The 23,809-nt window shown below is 37.5% G+C and overlaps 1 protein-coding gene across 3 annotated transcripts in view; it reads right to left on the bottom strand.

Annotated features, from left to right (window-relative positions):
* SNTG1 (syntrophin gamma 1) overlaps nt 1-23,809 on the bottom strand; it is a 703,177-nt gene that overhangs the window by 164,788 nt on the left and 514,580 nt on the right. For all 3 annotated transcript variants that reach the window (XM_053558928.1, XM_053558930.1, XM_053558929.1), the window contains exon 12: nt 12,373-12,411. In XM_053558928.1, the coding sequence (XP_053414903.1) occupies nt 12,373-12,411 (39 nt within the window). The remainder of the gene's footprint in view (nt 1-12,372; nt 12,412-23,809) is intronic.

Genomic DNA, 23,809 nt, shown 5'->3' with positions numbered 1-23,809 from the left:
AAAAATAAGATCCAAACAAACAGAATTTAACAGCCCATCAAAAAAATACACCATGAGCAAGCTGGTTTTATCCCAGGGTTATAAGGTTGGTTCAACATACACAAATCTATAAATATAATACATCACATCAATAAAATAAAAAACAAATACCATATTATTCTCTCAATTGATGCAGAAAAAGCTTCTGATTATATCCAGCATTCTTTCATGGTCAGAACACTTAAGAAAATAGATTTAGACGGGTCATTTCTTAAACTGATAGAGGCCATCTACAGCAAACCCACCGCCAATATCATATTGAATGGAACAAAATTGAAAACATTTTCACTCAGATCTGGACCTAGGCAAGGTTGCTCATCGTCTCCACTGGTATTCAACATAGTAATGGAAGTCTTAGCCATCACAATCAGGCAAGAGAAAGTGATCGGGGGGATCCAAATGAGGTCAGAGGAGATCAAACTGTCATTCTTCCCAGATATGATCTTATATCTGGAAAACCCCAGGGACTCAACTGCAAAACTCTTAGAATTGATCAAGGAATACAGCAGTGTCTCGGGATACAAAATCAATACTTAAAAATCAGTAGCTTTTATATATACAACAATAGTCAAGCTGAAAAAATAGTGAAGGACTCTATTCCTTTTACAGTGGTGCTGAAAAAGATGAATTATCTGGGAATTTACCTAACAAAGGCTGTGAAAGATCGTTATAAAGAGAACTATGAAACTCTGAGAAAGGAAATAGCTGAAGATGTTAACAAATGAAAAACACACCATGCTTATGAGTTGGAAGAACCAATATTGTTAAAATGTCCATATTTCCCAAAGCAATATACAAATTTAGTGCAATCCTTATTAAAACACCACGGTCATACTTTAAAGATATGGGAAAAATAGTACTTCGTTTTATGGAATCAGAAAAATCCTCGAATAGCCAAGGTTTTGTACATTTTCTAACTCTGTCCCTGCAGTGGCTGCTAAGGTTTCAGTGGGACCCTTTTCTAAGATGACGTCTTCTCTCAGACATTCTTACCCGTGTGACGTCCTTTTGATGACACTTATAATAGCTCCTCCCCCTTTGCCTTAAGCCTACATATCGTCTCTGCAGTAATTATACACCATTTCTATTTTGCTACATCTTATCTACTCAGATCCTGAATGATACAAAATAGAAATATAATTTTCCATAAAACAAGTTTAAAGCTGGAACATAAACTGCCAAAAACAACCCTTGTGAGGCTCCAACTTAAGACAGATCAGAAATCAAGAAATGTTGTAAAACTCCTGCTCCCGCCATCAGTCCTCACTCCCAGCGAGATGATCACATTGCTCCTGCGCACCTGTCAGGAAACACAACGGCTTTCAGACCAGGCTGACCGGAATCAAATGCAAGTGAGTAACATTAACTTGAGGCTTTGACGATTTAAACAACAAACTGGGTAGAACGCAAGGGAGCAAATCTCACAGTTTCTTAAAGTAAGGGTGTGACGTTTATTGGGGACATTGTCTGACAACTCACAAATTTAACAGGTTGACTCTAGAAGGGAGAAAGCCAAGTAAGGGTAAATGAGCTCTCCACATATGCCTGGCTGACTGGGAACCAGACACACGGGCAGAAGAGACCCACAGGGCACAGCAGAGAAAAAGCCAAGAGTCACTCGGGAATCGCAGAAATTTGAATTCACTTCTCAATGTAAACAGACCAATGAGCGGATAGTGGAAACCTACTGATTTCAGATGCCTTCACATAATCTCTCCCCAAATCATCCATAGTCATAAAGGTATAAAGATACAGGAATCATACCCAGAAACACAAATAAAAAGTAAAAATGAGGGTTAAAAAAAGTGACTAGAAATATCAGTGGCTGTATACCACAGGAAAGACAGATCCTGATGTTTATGCCTAGGGATCTTATAATAAAATACAATTAAAAACTGCAAGAAAAAAATAAATACATAATTGAAAAAAAGTGTCTAATTTGTATCTAAAGATTATGTGATAAGAAAAAGAAAAGAAAGTTTGATTCATTCCTAGGGGAAAAAGCAGAAACTGCCTTTGAATAAAAATGGATGATAAATTTTCCAAAGAAATCATAGAAGCTATTAAACATATGTTGACATAGCTTATTAAAAGACAATATAGTGTTAATGCCTCAATAAATTAACATCTTCAATACAGAATTAGAAATTACAAAAAAAAAAGAAGAATGAAAATTCCAGAGTAGAAAAAAACAGAAAATAGAGCAAAAGAGAAAGAGAAGAAGAAAGAATTAGTCAATTCTAAGATATGTTATTAAAAATTATCCAATTTAAAAAGCAGAAAGAAAAATGAGGAACAAAAATAAAAGAGGGCTGGGTGCCCATAGCTCAGTGTGTAGGGTGCCGGCCACATATACCCAAGCTAGTGGGTTCGAACCCGGCCTGGGCCAGCTAAACAACAATGACAACTGCAACAAAAAAAAAACAGCCGGGCGTTGTGGTGGGCACCTGTAGTCCCAGCTACTTGGGCGGCTGAGGCAAGAGAATCGCTTAAGCCCATGAGTTTGAGGTTGCTGTGAGCTGTGACACCACAGCACTCTACCGAGGGCGACATAATAAGACTCTGTCAAAAAAAAAGAAGAAAAGAAAAGAGGTTTCTTTTAGTACAATGTTAAGCATAACAACATATGTGTAATGAGAGAGAGTAAGGAGAAAGTTGTTACTATTCAAAGAAATAATAGCTGGCAACTTTTAAAAACTCAAGGAAAGACATTAATCTAGAGATTCAAGAAACTGAATAAATCCCAAGTGGAGAAAACACCAAGAGATCTGTTCCTAAACACAACATGGGTCAAAACCCAATAGCCAAAACAATCATTTTGTGTGTGTGTGTGATTTTTTAAACTTTCAGAATATTGTGTGGGTAATATTTTCGGTCAAAGTTCTAAGTGTGTCCAGCCCCCTGGCAGTGTGCATTGTACCTGTTAGGTGTGAATGCACCCATCCTCTCCCCCATCACCTGCTTAATTCCCACTGAATTTTACTACCATATACATTATTATTCAGCCATAAAAACAAAAACATGGCGAACTAATACCTTTTGGTAACAACATAGATGGAACTGGAAATTATCCTCCTACATGAAGTATCACAAGAATGGAAAAGCCAAAAGAATAAAGTTAAAAGCATCACTGCATTGACTTCAAAATAAACAATAAAGGTAGAGTAATCAAAACCTGCATGATACTGGCTTAAAAACAGACACACAGACCAGTGGAATCGAACAGAGAACCCCAAAACAAATCCATACATTTATGGTAAATTCATTTTCAACAAAAGCACAAGAACGTATATTTGGGAAAGGAGTGTCTCTCATAAATGGTGCTGGGAAAACTGTGTATCCATATACAGAAGAAACTAGATTCCTGTCTCTTACCATATACAAAAGTTAACTCAGAATGCTTTAAAGACTTACTGTAAGATCTAAAAGTATGAACCTAACAGAAGAAAACATATGGGAAATGCTTCATGAAATTGGACTGGGTAAGGATTTTGAAGACCTAAAAAGCACAGGTAACAAAATCAAAAATAATCAAATGGGATTCCATCAATCTAAAGGCTTCTGTACAGCAAAGGAAACAATGGAACAAAGAGATGGGCTGCAGGATGAGAGGGGCATCTGCAAAGTATGTATCTGACAAGGGGGTTAACATCCAGAATATATAAGAGACTCAAACAACTGAACAGCCTAAATAAATAAATAAATAAATAAATAAAATATTTAAAAATACAATTAAAAATGAGAAAAAAACCTGAATAGACATTTCTCAAAAGAAGCCATATAAATTCCAGTATGTATGTAGGCCAGGACATCTGCCCAGCAGATATATAAAAAAAGGCTCAACGTCACTAATTATCACAGAAGTGTAAATTGAAACCACAGTAAGATATCACCTCCCCTCCAGTAGGGATGGATATTATCAAAAAGACAAACACTGGCAAGGATGTGGAGAAAGAGGAACTCTTTTTTTACTGTGTGTGAGAATGAAGAAAAATGGGTGCAGGCATTATAGAAAACAATATGATGGCTGGTGATTCCTCACAAATAGCAAAAATAGAATCGCTGCATGCCCTGGAAATCCCACTACTGGGTTCATATTTAAAAGCCATGAAATCGGAATATCACAGAGATGGCTACATGCCCGACTCCAGCCCCATTCACAGTATCCAAGACATGGAATCAAAGGCCCATCCACAGATGAATGGGTACTATTCAGGCTGGAAACAGATTGAAATCTTGTCACTTTGTCAACCACGGATGAGCCTGGAGGACACTATGTTAATGAAATAATCAGGCACAGAAAGACAAACATCATATATCATCTTACCCATATGCTGAACCTAAAAAATTTATTTCGTAGTAGAGAGTATGGCAGTGGTGATCAGCGGCTGTGCAGGAGCGTGGGGAGAGGACGAAGGGGGGGTGGTTCAGTGAGCACAAAGTTACAAGGGGGGAGGGTAAGTGTGAGCATACTGCCACACACGGCAGGGTGACTGCAATAAAAACGCTGTATTGTACATGTCAAGATAGCCACAAAACAAGGTTTTGAATGTTATCACCCAAAGAAATAATAAATATTTTAAACAACAGATTTGACAATCACCCTTATTTGTTCATTATACATTCTGTACATGCATTGAAATATTTACACCCCACCCTATAAACCTGTGCAATTATTAAGTTTCAATTATAAATATAAAAAAGAATTTAAAAAAATTAGGCCATACGAAAAGTTTTAACAAGAAAAAGAAGCGAGGAGACTTATACTATGGGTGACATGACTTTGTAAAACTGTAAAATTCGGGACAATGTGTTACGAATGTCCATATATAGAAATAGAACAGGCAGCAGACTTGAGAATTCACAAATGCACTCACACACACGGCCAACTTACATTTTATAAAGAAATAATAAGAGATGATAATAAAAGAAATAATAATAATTCTTTCAGTGGAGAAAGAATAATATTTTCATGATACTGGCTTAACAACAAATTTGTTCCAAATGTGTTGGAACAATACTATAAAATATCCCTTTAAAAATAACTTTGATCTAGGCCACACTTTTAAAACAATAACTCCCAGAGATTCTAGATCTAATATAAAAACACTATAAAAATCTAGGAAATATATAGCTGAAAATTTCTGTCCTGGGTTAGGCAAAGATGTCTTATATATGATTCCAAAACACAATCCATTAAATTATAACAAATTGGGCTTCATCAAAATCAAGACCCTCGGCTCTTGGGCAATATATTTGAATAGATGTTTCACGAAGAAGATACACAGGTGGAAAATAAGCACGGGAAAAGGTGCTCAGCATCATTCGTCACTGGGGAAACGCAGATGAAAACCACAGTGATCGATCACCGCGTGTCTGTCAGAATGTCTAAAATGTAAAAGGCTGACCGCACCAAGGGATTATCTGTATGATGTTCCTGTGAATGTCAATGGTAAAACTTTTTGAGAAGCAGCTTTGTAGTTTCCTAAAATGTTCAAAATGCGTATTCATAGTATGTGCTATTTCACAACTAGTTTTTTGCCCAAAAGAAATAAAAGACCTGTTCACAAACATTTATAGCAGCTCTACCTGCAATATACTACAACATAGAATAGAACCAATGTGTGCTGACGGGAGCATCTATACACAGCTCTGGTAACAGCATCGGAGAAGTAGTGCCCAGCAGGAAAGAGGAGGACGTCTGCATGCCCAGGGTCACGTTTACAGAACTAGAATAAGAAAAGGGGCCTCGAGCATGGAAGAAAAAGTAGCCAATGTACTCACCCCTAGTAGGAAACTAATTGAGGACCTTCATATGAAAGCTATAACCCAGTTACAACCTAAGAATAGGGGGAAGGGGGAAAGGGAGGGGAGGGAGGGGGAGGTGGGTGGAGGGAGGGGGAGGTGGGATTACACCTGCGGTGCATCTTACAAGGGCACATGTGAATCTTAGTAAATGTGGAATGTAAATGTCTTAACACAATAACTAAGAAAATGCCAGGAAAGCTATGTTAACTAGTGTGATGAAAATGTGTCAAACGGTCTATGAACCAAGTATATGGTGTCCCATGATCATATTGATGTACACAGCTATGATTTAATAAAAAAAAAAAAAAGAAAGAAAGAAAAGGGGCCAGACAGAAATCTCATGGCAGCACTATTTAATTTATATAAAATTGTGGGAAATGCAAACCAATGCACAATGGCAGAGGCGTCTGGGGTGGGGCGGGATGGAGGGAGGAGCACCTCAGCTCCGTGGTGAGCCACCTGTCTTCTCCAGTCTGGGTCTTGGGCTCACTTCCCATCTGGAGTGTGCAGCAACCTCACCAGCATCACAGGCCCACAAAGGCGGCTGAGAGTAAAAACTGAGAACAGTTCTTTCTGAGGCAGGAGCTATTGGTAAGGATGTTCACGGATATTTGGGCTTGGCTTTTTTGGCCTTAGCTGTACGTGCAGTAACAATGCCATCCTGTATTTCAATATCCAATTTCTTTCCTAAGGAGCCCTTCTTTAGTATAAAAGACGGCACACACCGCGTATTAGCCTCATCTAGACTGTCCACCTCAACTTTCTATCATCTGTCTTCATCACCAGCTATGCTCTATGTGGGAATTGGTCAGTCTGGGACTGTATTAATCTCCACGTGTGTCTCAGAGTGTCTGTGTGTGTGTGCAGAGTAGGAAAGAACACAGTTTTGCTATATGTGTTCTCCCTCTTCTCAGGATTTTGAAATTTTATGTATTTAATCAAGAGGGAAAAAGAAAATTAATTAATTAATAGTTCTTCCAATAATCAGACTTAACTATGTATGTGTATAATTACAACACACACTCAGAGTCACTCACAGACACAACTCTCCATCTCTCCTTTCTTTCTTCTTCTTTTTTTTTTTTTTAGAGACAGAGTCTCACTTTGTCACCCTCGGTAGAGTGCTATGACGTCACAGCTCACAGCAACCTCCAACTCCTGGGCTTAGGCGATTCTCCTGCCTCAGCCTCCCCACTAGCTGGGACTACAGGTGCCCGCCATCTCCATCACTTAAATAACGTACTTGTAAGCCTTCTAACATGTAGTAAATTTTATTTTAATTGTCATAACTATTTTTTTGCATAATTAGGTGTAGGTTCTTTTTGTTCAACTGTAAAATAACATTTATATCTCTAACTCCCTATGAAACCTCCATCATTGCTTTTAACAACGACTTACAAACTAGCTGCTGTTCTAAGAATTGATAAACAAAACGTACTTTTTTTGAGGAGAATTCTCCCTTAAATTATAAAACACCATGCATGTTTTATCGCCAAATTTTATAAAACAGACCAGAACAACAATAGGCTCATTCCCCCAGTTATGTAGCTCTATGATTTGTTGTCAACATTTTATAAATGAAATATATAAAGAACAAAGAGTTTTTTCAAAAAATTGGGAAAAAATTAATTTTGAAATCCCTACCCAAAGATAGAGTGTCAGTTTCATTAATAGAATATTTTTCCTAAAAATGCACACACATTTACATACATATCCTTAATAAAGCTAAAATTGAATTAAGCCAACATGCATCTTACTGGACTACAAATTTTAGGCTGTCTCACTTTAAATCATGCTTGGACCAAGACTAGAAAATTAATAGATACGTGGAGATAGGCCACTCTGGGAGTGTTCACTGTTACTTCTGAGCAGCAATATTGCTAGAAGGTCAATTTAAAATGTCATGAAACTCTCTGTTCTTACCAGGATTCAGCTGTTTTTTCTTGAATCAATGCTCCCTACATGTGGCAAGGTTCTGGGGAACTTCTGAAAAACTGAATCTGAACTTTTTTTTTTTTGCTAGTTTTTTGTTGCTCTCATGGAGTAGCAAATTTTTGGATGTCCTTATGATGTCAGCCCAGAAGTAGAAGGTGTCCTGTGATTCCTGAGCTCTTTCCCACACAACAATAGACAGCTAGGCACCTGTGATTCTGTTGACTCCCAGAATTCTGTGTATTCTGTGTAGATACGAATAATAATGCGTCCAAATTATCATGGAGAGTTAAATGTGTATATTCCCACAGAATTAGCTATGAGCTAATGTTTTCTTTGTTGAAAATGAGTATATCATTTTTATTTATCCAAGCTATTATAGGTGATTTAATTACATTTTACATAGTGCCTGCTATAAACCTTATGACATCAATATTTAATAATGAATTAGTTAATTCTTTATATTCTTTTTGTTAATTATAGACAAAATTTATTGCAAAATTATATTTTTGTTGGAATAATTAGATGTACTTTAGAATGAAGGAATTTTAGTTTAAAATGATAAATGCAATAATGTATGGCCTAAAGCAGTGACTTTCAACCTGTGTGCCATAAGAGGATCTTAGTGTGCTGTGAAAATTTTTAAATATCATTAACTAAATTATTTTTCAAAGAAGTTCAAATTATAGTAAGTATACTATTTCTTTCTTTCTTTCTTTTTTTTTTTTTTTGATAAACATAATTTAAGTATGCCTCTGAAGTTTAACTAAAGGTTCTAATGTGCGGTGAGATGAAAAAGGTTGAAAGTGCTGTCCGAAGGGTCATGCCTGGCGGGAGGGACAGTAGCATGAAGCAGGTTTGGTTGTCGGGATCCCTGTGCTTCGTTCTCCAGAGCCCCGAGGGAATTATCAACATAATTTGAACACACATTCAATGGCACTGCTTCATTCTACAGCAGGGCCACTGTGCGCCTTTCTTGTTTAAATAGCCAGTTATCAGAGAATGCTGTATTTCAGTGTGTTCTCAGTACAAATGAACTAGATAAAAATCTTCACAGGAAAAACCGATGGCTACATCCAAGATGCATAGAGAAAATGAGAAACTTAATCCTAGCAAAGAATGATGTAGGAAAGGCCAGTGCATTTTCAAGTGGAGACAATGATTCTGTTCACTTACTGGGGAACTCATTTTAATTTAAATTTGCTTTTCTCACTGGTATGCTCCTATTGGGTTCTTTTGCAATCCCAAATTTTAACACCATGTCCTCATCTTTTCATATAATTGTAAGACTTTCATTTAAAAAGAAAGCTAATTAGACTATTTGGGATTATACTTTAATTTCTAGACTATGCTGTAATTTATAATGGTTTGTTTTCCCTGTGATTTATGATTTGGGGACCAGATTTCTTCTTCAGTGAGAGGATTTCCCTGACAGCCTCCTGCATTCAGGACTGCGGGAGCTGATCATAGCACTGGCCTCGGTGCACAGCCGTGATTTTCCTTAATCCATTATGTTTTTTTTTTAAAGAGTCTCACTTCGTCACCCTCGGTTGAGTGCTGTAGTGTCACAGCTCACAGCAACCTCCAGCTTCTGGGCTTAGGCGATTCTCTTGTCTGTAGTCCAAGTAGTTGGGACTACAGGCCCCTGCCACAAGGCTATTTTTTTTGTTGTTGTTGCAATTTGGCCGGGGCCGGGTTTGAACCCACCACCCTCGGTATATGGAGCCAGCGCCCCACTCACTGAGCCACGGGCGCCGCCCCCATTTTGTTTTGGTTTTATTTTAATTTCTCAGGTTGGGGCAATAGTACCATCTGGGTAGCATAAATTCAAAACCAAATCTCACACGAAGAAGAGGACTTCTAATCCAATGTATCCTAAGTGACTTTTTTATTTCTTTTTTGGTACCCAGCACATTTGGAATATGAAGTGGCTTTTCAGTGTATATCTCTTTATAACATTTGAGTTTTTTAACATATACATGAACTGTCCAATTAAAAATGTGTGTGTAAGTCTATGTACACACACATGCATGTGCACATTTATATCTAATCTAAGTTTTAGAAATCCATGTAAAGTTAGGAAAAAATTTTTAAGAAAACAATTCCATGTGCTTTAGTCCAAGGTAAGAGTTCAGCTGGAACTCTAAAGTTCAATCAGAAATGGAACTATGATCATATGTGTTTTTAAATTTTAATTATTTACAGTGGCTAAGATTTTACTAAGTGGGAGGTTACACCTGGTTTCCTAAGGCATTGTTATCTTCCTCTGCAGGTGGCTTTTTCTATTGTGCAGGTGTCTGCAAATGTGGGACTACAAGCCGGCTCTAGTTCCTGAAATTCTTCATCTTTATGATGAAGGGGAAATCTATTAACTCCTGCTTTCAGGTTTTTCAAATGCCAGAAAGAATTCATTATGAATTTCGAGACTATGAAATGCTAAGTGAATTGAAATAAAATCTGAAATAATTTCAAATCGTCTCATTTGAAACAATGCAATTTGAGATTTGTATCAATTATATCAGAATAATATTAAAATGCTAGCGATAAAAATCATGAACACTAATGAACATTTATGTTTGTGACATGTGAATGTGTGTCAGAGTATTATATACAGTATCCGAATAGTAAACAGTTTTTAACATTATATAGTCTAGAGGTGATTTTCTTTGGATTCTCATTTATTTTACTGAGCACGATTCTACACCTAGATAAAAGCAAAGGTGGGAAGGGGGGTCACGGGTGGGCGAGCTGACTGAGCAGGGAGCGTTAGACGGAGTTGTTCTCACACAGACAGAGCAGCTCAGGGTATTCATAGCATCTCACTCTGTTACTCTGGGTAGAGTACCTTGGGATCATAGCTCACAGCAACCCGAAACCTGTAGGCTTGAGCAATCTTCTTGCCTCAGCCTCCTGAGGAGTAGCTGGGACTACAGGCACCTGCCACAACACCTGGCTTATTTTTCTATTTTTAGTAGAGACAGGATCTCACTCTTGCTCAGGCTAGTCTCAAACTCCTGAGCTTAACTGATCCACCTGCTTCGGCCTCCCAGAGTATTAGAATTACAGGTGTGAGTGACCGCGCCGGCCTGACACCAAGTAGTAACATCTTACATGCAGAGATACATGCTAGAGTTATTCTTAATAATAAAAAAAGTCATCAGTTTTTTATTTAGGGGGAAGAATTCACAAAACTAATAGATTTTCATTTTTATATATCTAACTGTAAAACAGGCTTGTCTATGGGTGGGCATTACAACATTCCCCTACAGCTGATGTTTTCTCCTGTTTGAATAATATCTTATAAATGGAATTTCCCTTCTACTGGAAACCTGCACAGTCATTAGGCATAGTTCTCGAGATGTCACCTAACCACCTGAGTGGGCTGGAGCTACCAAGAGAGTGTCCTAGCATCAGTGTGGAGGCGGTGGCAAGGCTCTGCTTTCTACACTGGAGGTGAGGGAGGCCTCCAATGCTACCGTAGCTTGCTGTGGAATATGGCGAGGCACATATGTCTCTCCAACCTGTTTCCAAGATTCCAACGTGGCTCCAATGGGAAGTGGGGGATGCCCAGGTATGAAAAGATACAGTTCAGAGCGCTGTAGACACACTGAACTCTGCAGTGGTTCATCTACACATGGCCTTGGGGGCTAGGCTGGGCTTATAGCATCATTAACGATACACTTCCCATAAAACAGCAATTCTGCACTCCAAAAGTAAGTTTAAAACACTACTTAGAAACACTACTGATAATAATAGCACATGTTGAGAATTTTAAAAGAACTTAAAAGATCGTTGCCCTTCGATAAATGTTACAGGTAAGGGAAGTGAGGTATCGATAAGAAAATAACTTACTTTTTATAAGTTGAAGAGCATTTAAAATTGTTACCATATAAATTAATTTGTGAATTGTGTATCATTTACGCAGAGCTGTCTTTGATATTTAGATTTTGATCGATGGTTGCAAAACAGGGTTGATGTCAAGAGTAAGAAGTTTGGGACTAATCAAAATTATTTCCCTTCTATGCACTAGTTTAGACTCAATTGAAATGCTACTGGAAAACTGTGAAAATCCTGGAACTTTGAGATTAATTAAACCAGGACTCCTGTCCTTTGCTTTGTCACACCAATGGGGCCCGGTCACTGTCTACGGCGAATGCGTCTTGCTTTGTAAGCCTATGTATTGCTCTTACTCAATAAACCTATATTTTTTCTTTCTCAATAAACTTTGTTTCATGCTTGCTTTATAAAACTATAGGTCTCCCCAAGGTTGAGGTATGCTGACACTATCTTATATAAACAGCACGGTATGTTCTTCAACACTGTATTCAAATAAATATAATTATTTTATCAAAAAAAGCATTTGACTCAGTTTACTTAGATATGTGTTTAAAAACGACTTTTAAAAACTATTAGAGGAACAAATAATATTACATAATATGAAAGAATCTGTTAAATTTTTTTTTCCTTTGTGGATAGCAAATGATAGCACCAATTATTTGTGTGTAAAAATCAGATACAATCAAGATTACCTTCTATAATAGAAAAAATTAAAGAAATACATACTTCACTTTTCCAAGTATTTTCTGCTCTTACCTGCTGGTTTACAGGAAAGTTTCTGTTGATTTTTTTAATCTGTAATGATAAATAAATAACGAAATAGTGAATAACAAGGATAAGGTAACATAAGGTCCCCCTAATTTTATAAGGATCTAGTTCTAGTAATTTAATAGTCCATCTTGACTTACTAAAATCATTATCTATCAAACACCACATGTGAAAGGCTTTTTTCCTTTAAAAAATTATGTATCAAAATTGCTCAAAATTTCACATGTAAAAGTTTATTTTATTTTATTTTTATTTTTTTGTAAAGACAGAGTTTCAATTTGTCGCCCTTGGTAGAGTGCCGTGGCGTCACACAGCTCACAGCAACCTCCAACTCCTGGGCTCAGGTGATTCTCCTGCCTCAGCCTCCCGAGCAGCTGGGACTACAGGCGCCCGCCACAACGCCCGGCTAGTTTTTTGTGGCAGTTTGGCCGGGGCTGGGTTTGAACCCCCACCCTCGGTATGTGGGGCTGGCGCCCTACCCACTGAGCCACAGGTGCCGTCCCACACATGTAACATTTTTTTAAAACAATTTTATCTATTAAAAACCAAATCTATATCTCCCTAGAGTTTTAAATGATTTTCTAGGAAGAATGCAGCTGGAGAGTAACTTTCGGTATTTGTGTTTGCACCGTGAAGATGTATTATACTGTGAAGTTATATTAGACACTGTTTGTTTTAACACTCTAGGGAACATAATAAATGAAACTTCCAAGTATTAAAGGATAAAGTGTGTATATTGAAATATTTTCTGTCAGGATTCCAAATAAAGTATAATATTTACCTTAAGACAATTTAATAAATGACATTTTATATGAATTTAAAATAAATCTTCTGGGAAAGCATTTCCTCTGTAGCGTGCTATAGAAACAAACTTTAAAAACCATACAAAAATTAATGTGAGGCTTAGGTAACTGACCTTAAACTGCACAAAATCTTTGTTTAACAATGGGTTTGCTGATTATAACCAATGATTTTTCCATTGGCTTCGTAGTGAAATTTAGATGATGCTCACTCTGTATGATATACACTCACATAAAGTAAAGGCAGACTATTGTCACTTACAAATTATATTATTGATTTTTAGTCCCCTTTTGTCTTACTGATAAATGTGAAATCGCAGGTAATTTAATGGATACAGTGCACAAATTGGGAGAATCATCAAAGGTGACATCTTCAAGAACAGACCTACTGGCAAAATATTAATAGTTCTTATCTAAAATGTAAAAATAAAAGGAAGTTTGACCACACTTGTAGTATGTCACAAAAACCATGTCCTTCTAACATTATTGTAACTATTTTAAAATAGTCTTTGCTCCAATGAGGAACCAGCTAAGGAATCTCTAAACCTACTTGTGTCTTCAGCTGGGCATGTAGGTGAAAACGCTGATCTCTAAACATCTCTTATTAATAAATCAAAAATTCTATGCTGATTGTTTTGTGAAACTATGCTAATAGTTTGCATAGTTTTATAGCCCCTTGTGTGGTCAACTTACAGAAGTTCTACTGTAATTTCATTCTTACCTAGAACAAGTGTAGTAGTGCAGTATAAATTAGCAATAATTTTTGCAAATTCTTAAGAATCATTCATATGTCTGTAGGCCATGACATATGAACAATTAAGAATTAGCAAAAATTATTGCTAATTTATACTGTACTACTACACTTGTTCTAGGTAAGAATGAAATTACAGTAGAACCTCTGTAAGTTGATCAAACAAGGGACTGTAATATGAAAAAAAGCTCATAATCCTTAATCATCAGAGAAATGCAAATCAAAACTACTTTGAGATATCATCTAACTCCAGTAAGATTAGCCCTATCACAAAATCCCAAGACCAGAGATGTTGGCGTGGATGTGGAGAAAAGGGAACACTTCTACACTGCTGGTGGGAATGCAAATTAATACATTCCTTTTGGAAAGATGTTTGGAGAACACTTAGAGATCTAAAAATAGATCTGCCATTCAATCCTATAATTCCTCTACTAGGCATATACCCAGAAGACCAAAAATCACATCATAACAAAGATATTTGTACCAGAATGTTTATTGCAGCCCAATTCATAATTGCTAAGTCATGGAAAAAGCCCAAGTGCCCATCGATCCACGAATGGATTAATAAATTGTGGTATATGTACACCATGGAATATTATGCAGCCTTAAAGAAAGATGGAGACTTTACCTCTTTCATGTTTACATGGATGGAGCTGGAACATCTTCTTCTTAGTAAAGTATCTCAAGAATGAAAGAAAAAGTATCCAATGTACTCAGCCCTACTATGAAACTAATTTAGGGTTTTCACATGAAAGCTATAACCCAGTTATAACCTAAGAATAGGGGGAAGGGGGAGAGGGAGGGGAGGGAGAAGGGAGGATGGGCAGAGGGAGGGTGATTGGTGGGATTACACCTGTGGTGCATCTTACACAGGTACATGTGAAACTTAGTAAATGTAGAATATAAATGTCTTCACACAATAACTAAGAAAATGCCAGGAAGGCTATGTTAACCAGAGTCTTTCCAAAAGACATTTTTCATGTTAAACCTCTTAGAAAACAATGGTAATTATATATTATTAGAACAAACAAATTGTATTATAAGTTGCTTAAAAATTAATGTAATTCTGAGCAAAGTAAAGCAGTGTCTGGACATGAAGCCTCGTCCAGATGAAAGGCATAATCGTGGTCCCTATCACCAAGCCGGCCGCTAACGGAGCATGGTTACTGAAGCTATTAATCTGCAGCCTATAAAAGCAGCAGACTGATTTCAACTAGGATTGCCCAACCTGTCATTCTGTAAGAACAGCATGGCCCATAAACCACTACAAGTAAAATGCATTCACATGAGCGAATGGCACATTCAGGCTTTCCAAAGTTCAAGACAGAAAGCAAGCTCATAAACTACTGGATATGTTCATCTGTGCTTGATTTCTCGGAAGATTACATCTCACCAGCTATGGCAGCAGATTGTATTTTCTTGTAGTAGACCACTAAGTTCCTATTTTTGAAAATACCCCTTCAATAGCCCAGATCCAAGGCCTGCATCTATGGGGAAACTTTTCTTTCCCAAACACTGGCTTCAGGCTGCCTTGGCTGAGGACACTTAATGTTCCACTTTGGTTTTCTGGGACGATGTAGAGATGAACAGTGGTAGCCCCAGCATCCACCCAGGCCAGTGGTTGTCTGCTATAGCACAGCAGAAGGGCACATCCAGCCCAAAGGACATGGTATTCGGCTTGCACAGCTGAAGTAGGTTTCAGATCACAATAGAAAGAGTTGTCCTCCCCTTCCAGGCCCACACAGATGCAACATCCTTCCGTTGCTAAAGTAAATCTAGCAACTGTTTCTCGCCAGCCACTGCTGTTCAGTTGCTGTGCTGAAATATGCTGGTGACAGCAGAGTTGTTATCTCTCCCAAGAACTAACGTTCCCCGTCTTAGCAGTCACCTTGGATGGGAGAGTCATATTTCACACCTGTTTCATTTGCTGGTCTAACATAGCCCAGGGGGTATTATTGCTAAAAACAATGACTTACTTTGGACCTACACCGTATGATACATCCTTGGTTTATTATTTATAAAGCAATAAGTTTGGGCGGCTGTTTTTAAGTAAACTTACTGAGAATGGATTCTGTTTTCCTGTTTTGTTAACATTTCTTATTTCCTGGTATACACATACCTTCCCGAACACATTTAGATGGAATAAATATGCATGTATAGAAGGACATTTTATATATTTTGCATTTCCATGGGATAATTTTCTCAAATATGAATCCATCACATAAAGCAATAATGTTCCATATTGTTCCTAGGTACATCAGTTTTTAATTATGTGTTGTCAAAACATGCTATTTTAACATAGTGCTGACTTAAGCTAAGAATAGGAATGCAATTTATGCTTACTTGGAGATATAAGAGATGCAATTTAGATTGTGCCGTTTTTAAGGAAGCGTTCGTAAGCTCACAATAAAAAGAAAGGCACCCATGGATCCATACTTCCAAATAAAATGTTAAATATACAAAATCGCAGGCAAAAGAATTCCAAATAATTTTGGAATATATAACTAGAGTATAAAATTAGAACTTTTTACCACCTTAAAGAGGACAGTTATTTCAAAGACAGTAAAGTATTTAACCCTTTAAAACTGCAGACCTATTTACAAACCTTATGATTTGATTCTGATCTGATCTAATTTTTTGACCTTCTAGCAGAAAAGTCATGCTCAGCATTTTGTATTTTGCTCGCAGTTTTATTTATAGACACCCTGAGACTTTATAGAGACTTCTAGCAAAGAAGATAATTAACATCAGAGCACCAGAAACATTTGATCTGATCTGCTTCCCTCAGGTAGTAAAATTACAAACGTCCTGCCTCAGAGAGGATGACTGCAGCCAAAAAGAAAAGAGACTGGGCGTGATTGTCTATGGCTGAGAGCACTGCATCTCCAAGAATTTTTGGAGCATAAGAATTGATAGAATAAGCATAATAGTTGATGTAATAATTTGTGCATTTCTACAGAACATGTCTAAATTCAGGATGGTGAAATCTACACAAAGGGAAAAAGTCTAAGTTAAGTTCTTTTTTAAAAAAAAATCAGTTTCATATAAATGAGGTATGAAATTCAAATATTTTTGAAAAATCAACTTATATTTGTTTTATGCTGCAACTGTGGTAAGGCAGTGTCCAACTCACTGTCATTCTTAGAATTAACTTCCAGTCCTGTAAAACTGTAAGCCCTTGGAGCCTGGAATTCTGCTTTCTTTGAGGCGTTAGTCCTCAAAACATGTGGTTTCATTTCTATGAATGACATAAACATGTCAGACAATTACAAATGACACTTCTTTGTGTAGTATTTACTCAAAACAGCATTCATTAAAAATTTCTCTTCAAAATCAAGCCTATGTCATCCTAGTTGTGTAAACGGGAAGCTTCAGACCTGTTAGAGAAGGAAATATACAGCGCTTTAATTTCTATTTTTTCTATATTGTATAGAGACATTTACTTCTGTGTGGGAAATTGCAGTAGTTCAGGTAACTTAGGCAGATACCTTCAGCTGGGCAGTGTATGCACACACATGAAAAACTTAGAGCTCATTATGTTTTTATGTTGCCAATAATCCCTGGAGGTCTACAAAATTCTGTGGTTAGTCTGTATTCATATTGTCTCACTAGGGGATAAATTGAATAATGTTACATTGAAAATAAAAAAGCAGTTACCTGAGCAAAATAACTTCGGCACAATAGGCGAAAGGATTAAAAGAAAAAAAAAAAACCTTTTAAGTTGTCACAGTGTGAAAAAGAAAGTTGGAAAGAAAATTGATGCTTCTTCAAAGCACTCTAGGCTTTGAGGTGGCAGAATAAAAATGTGAAATAGTACTCTATTATATATGATTTTTTTCTTCTCTATTACTTAGCATCCTCTAATCATGGTTTATTATATTTTTTGTTTCATTGTTTCACCTCCTGATAAAAACTAAATGCTAGGTATGTTTCACTCATTCCATCACCACTTGCACCTAGAGAATTCCCAGGTCTTAGTAGGTGCTCAATTAATACTTGGTGAACAAATAAAAGACAGAGAATAGCTTACTTAGAACAGAGCCAGGCTCCTGTATTTAAAATCCACCTTAATCTTGAAAGCAAGTTATTTTAAAAGAAAAAATAAATCTAAGTTCTTGGATTTGAATGTCTCTTGTGAAAAGTTACCACTTTTGCCAAACCCAAACAAAATAAGGCTGGGAGTGGGTGAGGGTGGGGAGGCCTGTGATTTTATATCTGAGGGAAAAACTATTTCCAAGGACCGTCTAAACCTCACAAAACCCCCTCCACACCCTTCATGCATCTCCGGCTTTGCTATGCATTTTGCACACATACTTGAATTTCTGTGACAAGGTTTATCACCAGACATTCTTTAGCCCTGCAGTAATTCAGAAAGATGTGCTTGAGAGGACGTTTGCTTGGTAACGGCATCTCTGCCAATGAATTGACAGCTCTGGCTTTGGGCCTCTGGAGGCAATGAACTTTGCTTCTAATCTAAGCATCTTATGTGACCTCTCTTTTTGCTAATGAAATAAAAGCTTCCCTTTAATCTTCCCTCACCCAATGCACTTGCTGTAATAATCCTCAATTAACCTCCTGAGGTTATATTTCTTGTCTATCACCTCTGACTAAATGCAATGTTATTTGGAGATCATTATCTCTAAAGTCTTTCTTATTTTTTAGGTTGATGGTAGTCACTCTGCTGGTTTGAAAACGTAGAGTTTATCCCATACATAGAAGAGTTGGAAGGAATGTCAACTACTTGAAAAGTAAGTTGTCATCTTGTAGGAAGAATTGTTTCTGGGCTGAGACGAGACAGGGCAGGGGGAAGGAGGAGGACGAGGAGAGAGATATTTGGCTCCTGAAACTCAGTACTTGAGACCAAGTCTTAACTATAGCAGTGGCCAAGGGAAAGCAGCGGTCAGCCTGGGAGAGTGCGCTGAGGGGGTTTGAGCCTCCTTCCCCTGGTGCTCATGGAATGCCTGTGATCAGCACAGGTGCACAAGGACAGAGCGGCACAGAGGGGCACCGGGCATCTCTCCCTCCCTCAGCACAGCTGAGATGACTGGGAGCTCTGTATGACAAGCAGAAGCTCCAGGCAGTGTGAGCCGGAGACACAGGCGGGACCACACAGCAGACACAAGTCCACGAGGAGAGAACGTCACACCAGAGCTCACAGGAAGAAGGCAGAAGAGGCAAGTAACCTCTGCAGGAAGATGGGGAGGGAAAGGAGAGGAAGAACATGCGAATTTGTGTATTTACCCCAATTGGCTGAATTTTAAATTAGAAGTGACTAGACAGTAAAAGCACTAGCGCTGCGGTGTGGGAGAGACGGCCAGGGCCGGACACTGAGGGTCCCATGGCTCCAGCTCAGAGTGAAGAGAGCAGCTTCTTATGAAACACGAGCTTTTCCAGCTTTTTATTAAATATAACCTTCTCAGTAGGATGTCTGCACTTCCCAACTTCCACAGTAATCCACATCCTTTGTGTTGTAGGGAGATTTTGGAATTTAGTCATCCCATTTATCCTTTAACACAAAAGGACATCGTAGGAAAGGTGCACGTTCCTATAATTGTCTGCGCTCTTGATCAGAGGTAGATGATGATACATAATATTTCAGGTTTGCCTTCTAGTGTGCATGTACATACTGCTTCCGGGGGAGAATTTTAAAAAACGCAAATCAGAAATGGCCAGTTTTTAAGTAACTTAATTGATCACTGCCAATTTTTACAATAATGAAAGGGCAAAATCACATGCTATTCAAATCCCCCGCGTAGTAGTCTGACTCCTTCCTCCCTCAGGAGTTACCTCCATAGGAGCCTCTGAGCAGAACCGCAGGTGCCTGCCTTGTCCTCCGTGCCCAGCCCTCACCGCTCCTCGGCCCACTGTGCTCACTTTCTCCCTCCCTCTCAGCCCCCTCACTTGCACTCTCAAGCTGCCGTGAGCCCTTTCTCTCTCCTCCATCGCTGCCTTTATACCTGCCCTTCCTTGAAGATGCTATTGAAAGCTACCTTAACAGAAGATATTTATTTCAAAGATAATAAAGTGGATAGCCTTGAATCTATTTCATTTTGATGTTTATCTGAGGTACACAGAGATTAGATAGCCTTTAATTCACTGAATCTGAAGGCCGTGCTCCCAAACCACATAATCAAGAATCATATCCACCATGAAGATGAGTCTGCAGATTCAAGGAGAGCTGCCCAGAGGCTTTCTCTTTAGCATTCCCCCGGGCCTCTGTGTTCTTGTCTTCTTGTCCTTGGTGGCACATTTACTGACCACCCTGCAGTCTTACTCATTGGTCTCTGCTCAGCCAAGCAGAGGGCCCCCATCACCTTTAACAAGGAGGGTCCACACCACTGAGATTGACGCTACTTCTAACTTTTCAGACTCTTTGGGAATCCTGGATCTAAAACACAAGAATGTCGTTTGCTCTTTCTGGGCTGTCAGAGTTTTACAGCTTATACCAAGGTTTGGCCCGAAGCTCCCGTTCAGACTTTAAAAATCTATATCTGTGCTAGTTGGGTTATAGCCAAGGGCCAAGAGAGGGGAAGGGAGCGGGGGAGGTTAGGGTGCGGGGAGGGTAATGGGTGGGGCCACACCTACGGTGCATCTTAGAATGGGTACAGGAGATACCTACTGAATGCAGAATACAAATGTCTACATACAATAACTAAGAAAATGCCATGAAGGCTACATTGAACAGTTTGATGAGAATATTTCATATTGTATATGAAACCAGCACATTATACCCCTTGACTGCACAAATGTACACAGCTGTGATTTAACCATAAAAAAATTAAAAAATAAAAATAAAAATCTATATCTGGGTCAGGTATCCTAATTCTTCTTAACTTGAATTTGATTCAACCTCTGTCTTAGTTTAATCTTAACATCTTGTCCTTCGTTGAGGAAATTCTGTGTTTCCCCTTTATCAATGATTTCCGCATAAGTAAAGTGAACAGAGATGCAAAAATAATGGAAATTACTAAGTTCTGATGAAAGGGGGAAGTTAGTCCTAGGATGTATTATACTCTTGCTGTGCCAACATATAATCCAGCATCCTCACTTTACCATTATTTCTAGAAATGTATTTTTATGCCAAAACTCAGTATATAAACATTTAAAGGAAAAATAACATCGTCCTCAAAATATTCTGAAAAATTTGAGAAGCAGCACTTCCTAAGGTAAGGCCAGTAGTAGTCCGATACCAAAGCCAGACAAGAAAAAAAGAAAAGAAACTCACAGACCAGTATCCGTATGAACTTAATGCACAAATCCTCAAGAAAATTCTATGAAAGTGGAGTTAGCAGTGTTTTGAAAAGATCATACATTGTTACCAAGTGGATTTTCTTAGATAACTGTGGAATGGAAGATGGGTTCAACATATGAAAATCGATTGATGTAGTATCACATGAACAGAATGAAAGGAGGAAAGCAAACAATAGTCTCAATTAAAGCAGAAAAGATACCAGAAAAAAGCAATACTCTTTAATCCCTAATACACACAACAAACTAGGAAGAGAAGGAGACTCTGTTAACACAATAAAAGCCATATATATAAGAAAACCCCACAGGGAACAGCATATTCAATGGTAAAAAGACTTGAAGCTTTTCCTGTGGAAAGGATTATGTGTTCTTATATGATCAGAAATAAGACAACGCCTGCTTTTCACCACTGTACTTAGCATGGTATTGACCTAGCAAGAATAATAAGGCAAGAAAAGAAGTTAAAGGCATATAAATTAGAGAAGAAGAAATAAAATTATCTGTGTTTACAGATGACATGATCTTATTACATAGAAAATTCTAAAACTTTCACCAAAAACAACTATTAGAAATAATAAACAAATTTAGAAAAATATCTGGATACAAATACAACACACGAAATCAGATAGCACTTTTATACACAATAGTGATTTCTGAAAAGGCAATTAAGAACACAATTCCATTTCCACTAGTAACAAAAAGAATAAAATAACTAAGGATCAACTTGACCAAAGAGGTGAAAAATTTACAAATATAGCCTAAAAAACACTTCTTAAAGAGATTAAAGAAGACAGAAATAAATGGAAATCCCATGCTCATGATTTGGAAGACTTAATATTGCTCAGATGTCAGTACCAGCCCAAAGGATCTATACATGCCATGCAATTTACATGAAAATCCAAGGTTTTTTTTTGCATAAATAGAATAATCCATCTTAAAATTTACATGGAATCTTAAGAGATCCTTAAATGACCAACATAATCAGAGCAGAACTAAATGAAATTGAAAACAAAAGAATAATACAACAGGTCAATAAATCAAAAAGCTGTTTTTTTGAAAAGGTCAACGAAATAGATAAACCTTTGGTCAACCTAATCAGGAAAAAAAGAGTAAAATCTCTAATCACATCAATCAGAAATGACAAAGATGAAATAACAACAGACTCCTCAGAAATCAAAAAAATCCTTAATGAATATTACCAGAAACTTTACTCCCAGAAATATGAAAATGTGAAGGAAATTGACCACTACTTGGAAGCACGTCACCTTCCAAGACTTAACCAGAATCAAGTGGAAATGTTGAACAGGCCCATATCAAGTTCGGAAATAACATCAGCCATACAAAAGAAAAGCCCAGGACCAGATGGTTTTACGTCAGAATTCTACCAAACCTTTAAAGAGGAATTAGTACCTATATTACTCAACCTGTTCCAAAAGGTAGAAAAAGAAGGAAGACTACCCAACACGTTCTATGAAGCAAACATCACCCTGATCCCCAAACCAGGAAAAGACACAACAAGAAAAGAAAATTATAGACCAATATCAACTTTGAATATAGATGCAAAAATATTCAACAAGATCCTATCAAACAGAATCCAGCAACGTATCAAACAAATTATACATCATGACCAAGTCCCAAGTCGGTTTTATCCCAGGGTCTCAAGGCTGGTTCAATATACGTAAATCTATAAATGTAATTCAGCACATAAACAAATTAAAAAAAAAAAAAGACCATATGATTCTCTCAATTGATACAGAAAAAGCTTTTGATAACACCCAACATCCCTTCATGATCAGAACACTTAAGAAAATTGGTATAGAAGGGACATTTCTTAAACTGATAGAGGCCATCTACTGCAAACCCACAGCCAATATCATATTGAATGGAGTTAAATTGGAATCATTTCCACTCAGATCAGGAACCAGACAAGGCTGCCCATTGTCTCCATTGCTTTTTAACATTGTAATGGAAGTTTTAGCCACCGCAATTAGGGAAGAAAAGGTGAGCAAGAGTATCCACATAGGGTCAGAAGAGATCAAACTTTCGCTCTTCGCAGATGATATGATTGTATATCTGGAAAACACTAGGGACTCTACTACAAAACTCTTAGAAGTGATCAAGGAATACATCAATGTCTCAGGCTACAAAATCAACACCCATAAATCTGTAGCCTTTATATATACCAACAATAGTCAAGTTGAAAAAACAATTAAGGACTCTATCCCATTCACAGTAGTGCCAAAGAAGATGAAATATTTGGGAGTTTATCTAACAAAGGATGTGAAAGATCTCTATAAAGAGAACTATGAAACTCTAAGAAAAGAGATAGCTGAGAATGTTAACAAATGGAAAAAATATACCATGCTCATGGCTGGGAAGAATCAACATTGTTAAAACGTCCCTACTACCCAAAGCAATATATAATTTCAACGCAGTTCCCATTAAAGCTCCACTGTCATACTTTAAAGATCTTGAAAAAACAATACTTCATTTTATATGGAATCAGAAAAAACCTCAAATAGCCAAGACATTACTCAAAAACAAAAACAAAGCAGGAGGAATCACGCTACCAGACCTCAGACTATACTACAAATCGATAGTGATCAAAACAGCATGGTGATGGCAC

This window comes from Nycticebus coucang, chromosome 13, assembly GCF_027406575.1.
Source record: "Nycticebus coucang isolate mNycCou1 chromosome 13, mNycCou1.pri, whole genome shotgun sequence".
In the NCBI taxonomy this organism is placed as follows: domain Eukaryota; kingdom Metazoa; phylum Chordata; class Mammalia; order Primates; family Lorisidae; genus Nycticebus; species Nycticebus coucang.
The sequence above is the reverse complement of the archived record's forward strand: the minus strand, read 5'-3'. Positions and strand labels throughout refer to the sequence as shown.